The following is a 4,114-nucleotide window of genomic DNA, read 5'->3' as shown; positions in this document are numbered from 1 at the left end:
TTCTCTTATTTGGTATGCTTATATTTAGAATGAGTTTTAAAATTATTTTTCATTATTTTTCCTTCTTATTCCTTTTTTTAATTTTTTGCCAATAAAATTGTAGAACTACCGCTATGTTTTTAGTTTCTATTGTAACCAAATGTCAAACTAGTAATTTTTTTGACAAGTTAATTTTATATATAATCCAATGTTTTTGTTGATCATTGTTTTCTATTTTTTAGTACTAAAATTAACAATAAATCAAAAGAAATGACCCAAAATCACTACCAAATTATGATAATCCCACCACCCAAAAAATTCATAAATTCTAAATGAATTATTTCAATATTTTTTTTCTATCTTATAAATCTAAATCCATAATAAAGTACCATCAAAAGTATCCAATTATAGTGATAAAATTATTATTATAGTTGTTTATCAAATAGTAGGTATGGACATGAAAAATTTGACACATTTTCCTTATAATTATACTAGATAATCTTATAATTGTATAGGAAAATAAATTAAAACTCATTACACAAAGGCATTTTTGGGTATTCATTTAAAAAAATTGACCAAGTCTATATTATTTTAAGATTTTGTTACTAAAACTATTAAATCAAGGAAGGTAAGTGTAATATTTTAAATCTCAAGGGAGTTCAGTGAAATTATCAGAAACCTCAGAGGAGGTTTCTCAAATTATCCCTAGAATTTATCTAGAGTTTGGGGCCTTTACAGTTTCACCTACAAACCGCAGGGTGCCATTAATGGCTCAAATTAGACCATATAAGTTCGATCTAGATTGAGACGTTTATTTCTAATCTTTTTTTAATAATTTTTTGTAATTTTAAAATGAATAATATTCAAACAGGGTCTGGAGGAATCTGCAATCAATAGGATTCCCTAATCCTCCCTTTCCAAGAGAAAGAGCGTGAAATTCTTTTTCCCTTCCGTAGAAATCGAGAGATTGAAACAATTTTTGTTTATTCATAGACAATAAGTTTCGATATTTTAGGTGTATCTGTATTTATAGAAGCTTTAATTTTTGTACTTATCTAGACTATTAATAGCATTTTATGATTGCACTTCCAAATCGCCATGTTCCTCATTCCACTTACACTAACCATCCCCTAGGAAGATTAAGAAATTTTACAAAGAAAAAAGAAAAAAAAGGCATCCACAGAAAATAACTGACCAGAAAGACGGAAAGAGTTATACGTTTCCGGTAATTGCAATTGTTGTTCATCAAAAGATATTGCAAGGATCCATTGGTGGAAAATAAGCCTCCCACAGATCCACTAGACGAGCCCATAGTTTTCCCGAGAAAGCTCACGGGCTAATGGGGTTTGTGTGGACATGGACCTCAACTCGTAGTCCAACAAAAGTTAAAAATCCATTTCGCGCCCGATCTCATAACCGTTCCCAACCGTCATCTGCCAAAATTCCCAGGGATGCTACTCCTATTACCAGAAAACTTAGACCTCAAATTCCACAAATTTCTTTACCCCTTTTTCAGTTTTTCTTCTCCTTCTTCTTCTTTTACGGTGAAATTAATTATGTTTTCCTCAGCATGTTCAAATGGTGAATTCTTCCCACCACCACCATCAGCCCCACAGCAGCCGCCAACCGCTGTATCCATGGCGCAAATTTCTTCCGGTCATGATGATGCGGACCCAAACGGGCCAAACCCAGCCCCTGCTACCATTCCAATCAAAGCCTCGGGTCAAGATCAAAAGAATCTTCGAGAGGCTTTGGACCCCTGGTCCACTGGTCTATGTCATTGCTGGAGTGACCCGAATACTTGTAAGTACACATCTATTTCCTCCAGTCACTTTCGTTAAGTTGGGATCTGTACAGATAACCTTTACTTTTTTTACTTTTGTTGGTGGTGTAGGTATCTTTTCAACGCGCTAGTAAATTTTCAAAAAAATAATAAATGATTTTTTTTAAAAAAAAATTGGTGGGGTAATTGCAAGATATGGGAGTATGTAACTTTGTAACATAGATAATATAATAAAAAAATTTTAATTGGGATTGTTTTGTTTAATTTCAGTTGAAGAAAGTAAACAATAGATGAAGAATGATGCAATAAATAAATAGTCTCAAGCCAGCGTAGACTCGGTCTCATTTGGATTGCTATTTTCTGAATTTTCTATTAAAAAACATGCTGTAGCAATTTGATTTATATGATATCAAAAGCTATTTGAAAAATATATTTACGAAAACGTTCTGGGTTCTGATACATGTAACATGGAAATCATTAGATTGGGAAAAGACAGTCCCAAGCTTAGAACTTTACATTTGTAGTTTACTCTAGATCCTATTTAATAGTTTCTATACTAGCTTGTAGACATATTTATATAAGAACCAAAGAGATTAGAGAAAAGAAGTTTATGCATGGAGCAAATCTACATTTCCTCTTAAAAAAACAAAAATAATATCTAGATTAAGTAATTAGCACGTGCTGTTGTGTAATTTTTCTTATTACCGATCAATATTCCAATATATAAATTTCATCAATTCACAGGTTGCCTAACGTGTTGGTGTCCATGTATCACGTTTGGACGGATTGCGGACATCCTCGACAGAGGATCAACTTGTAAGCTGCCAAGAATAATAAATTTTATTTGGCAAAATCGATTAATTCCCAATCATTTTGCTTCTTTTTTTTTTTAACGATAATAATCGACTAGGATGTGTCATATATTGCAGCATGTGGTGTTAGCGGAGGACTGTACATGTTGATCTTGTTCATGACGGGCTGTCCATGTTTATACTCATGTTTTTATCGATCAAAATTAAGGGGACAATACTTTTTGGAAGAGAAACCATGCTGTGATTGCTGCGTCCATTGTTGTTATGAGCCGTGTGCTCTATGCCAAGAGTATAGAGAACTCAAGAACCTCGGATTCGATATGTCCATAGGTGGTGACTTATTAAAATGATTTGCATGGCCATTATATTAACATTGCATTGCATGTATACGTGATATATATATATATATATATATATATATATATATTGTTGCATTTTGTCAAGGATTTTTACCAGTAAGATGCATGGTTTGGCTTGGATAGGGTGGCATGGGAACATGGAGAGGAAGAAAAGAAGTGCTTCTCTACCTCCTTCAATGAAAGTTGACATGAAGCGCTAGAGGGTGAAGTTTCTTGCTTAGATTAGGTAGGTAAACGCATGCATGTACTTGTTTTAGTGCTTATCTACCGCCAACAGAATTTGTCCATTAATTCTTGAAAAGTAAATAGTTTGTATTTGTTGCATGGTTGTGGTAAAATGTATTTTAAATAACGTAAAAAAAATGTATTTTGAATATCTTAAGGAAGTGATGGGTATGATTTTTCAGATATTTTTGTCCTGCATCTTAAAAAAAATAAAAAATGAAAAACAGAAAATGCTGGGTTCTACATGAAACTTGGTTCTTGCATTTAACAAGGCTAGCTGAAAGGGATATTGATATCATTCTATTCCTTGTCAATCAAATCACAAGCTTAAGATAATTAGAAACTAGATGCCCAAAGAATTATGTCCTGCAAACGAATGGAATCGATCGACTTCAAACGTGAAGGCCATGTGATTTGGTTCAATTTTGATTGATTCAGTAACAACTTGGAAAAAGACCCTTATTCAGAGTTTAATCTACATCACATCAAAAAGAAATTTTTTTGAAAAAAAAACCATTGAATTAATTTATTTTCCGAATATTAGTTATGTTGCCTCTAAATATCTTATAAGCACTACAATATTCTCATTCACTTGCACCAACCATAAACCAAACTTGTAAGTTAGAAAAAATGACCAAATCTAAGCCATCTCAAACCAAGAAATCCACCGACTTTGACAAGGAACAAATAAGACATGGTTGAGGATAAAGTATATAAGACTAATTAATTCAAGCTCTGCTTACTCAGTACTAGCATGAACATACGTTCTATTTCAAAACTTATCTAGCTAATATATTACTTATCTGACAAATATATATACATATACATATATATGTGTGCATGGCGTAACATTTTGATAGTGTCAAACTGTTTTATTGTGGAGAATCATGGAGGACAAATTGATGACCTGAATCCATCACCTGGATTTTGCCAAAATCCAACCACAGGATTAAGTT

At 32.7% G+C, this 4,114-nt stretch overlaps 1 protein-coding gene across 1 annotated transcript; it reads left to right on the top strand.

Annotated features, from left to right (window-relative positions):
- Positions 1 to 1,263: 1,263 nt before the first annotated feature.
- On the top strand, positions 1,264 to 3,341 carry LOC113718608 (protein PLANT CADMIUM RESISTANCE 11-like). The gene is made up of 4 exons (XM_027243501.2): positions 1,264 to 1,782; positions 2,507 to 2,578; positions 2,692 to 2,904; positions 3,057 to 3,341. Exons 1-4 carry the CDS (start codon positions 1,431 to 1,433, stop codon positions 3,131 to 3,133), a joined length of 714 nt encoding a protein of 237 aa, XP_027099302.2. The 5' UTR covers positions 1,264 to 1,430; the 3' UTR covers positions 3,134 to 3,341.
- The last annotated feature ends 773 nt before the right edge of the window (positions 3,342 to 4,114 follow it).

The sequence above is a fragment of the Coffea arabica genome, chromosome 11e (assembly GCF_036785885.1).
Source record: "Coffea arabica cultivar ET-39 chromosome 11e, Coffea Arabica ET-39 HiFi, whole genome shotgun sequence".
In the NCBI taxonomy this organism is placed as follows: Eukaryota; Viridiplantae; Streptophyta; class Magnoliopsida; order Gentianales; family Rubiaceae; genus Coffea; species Coffea arabica.
Note: the sequence above shows the minus strand (reverse complement) of the source record. Positions and strands in the feature narration are given on the sequence as shown.

Coding starts and splice junctions, on each gene's coding strand:
- LOC113718608 (XM_027243501.2), top strand. CDS start 1,431: ATGCTACTCCTATTACCAGAAAACTTAGACCTCAAATTCCACAAATTT. Junction 1,783..2,506: donor CTGGAGTGACCCGAATACTT/GTAAGTACACAT, acceptor ATCAATTCACAG/GTTGCCTAACGTGTTGGTGT. Junction 2,579..2,691: donor CCTCGACAGAGGATCAACTT/GTAAGCTGCCAA, acceptor CATATATTGCAG/CATGTGGTGTTAGCGGAGGA.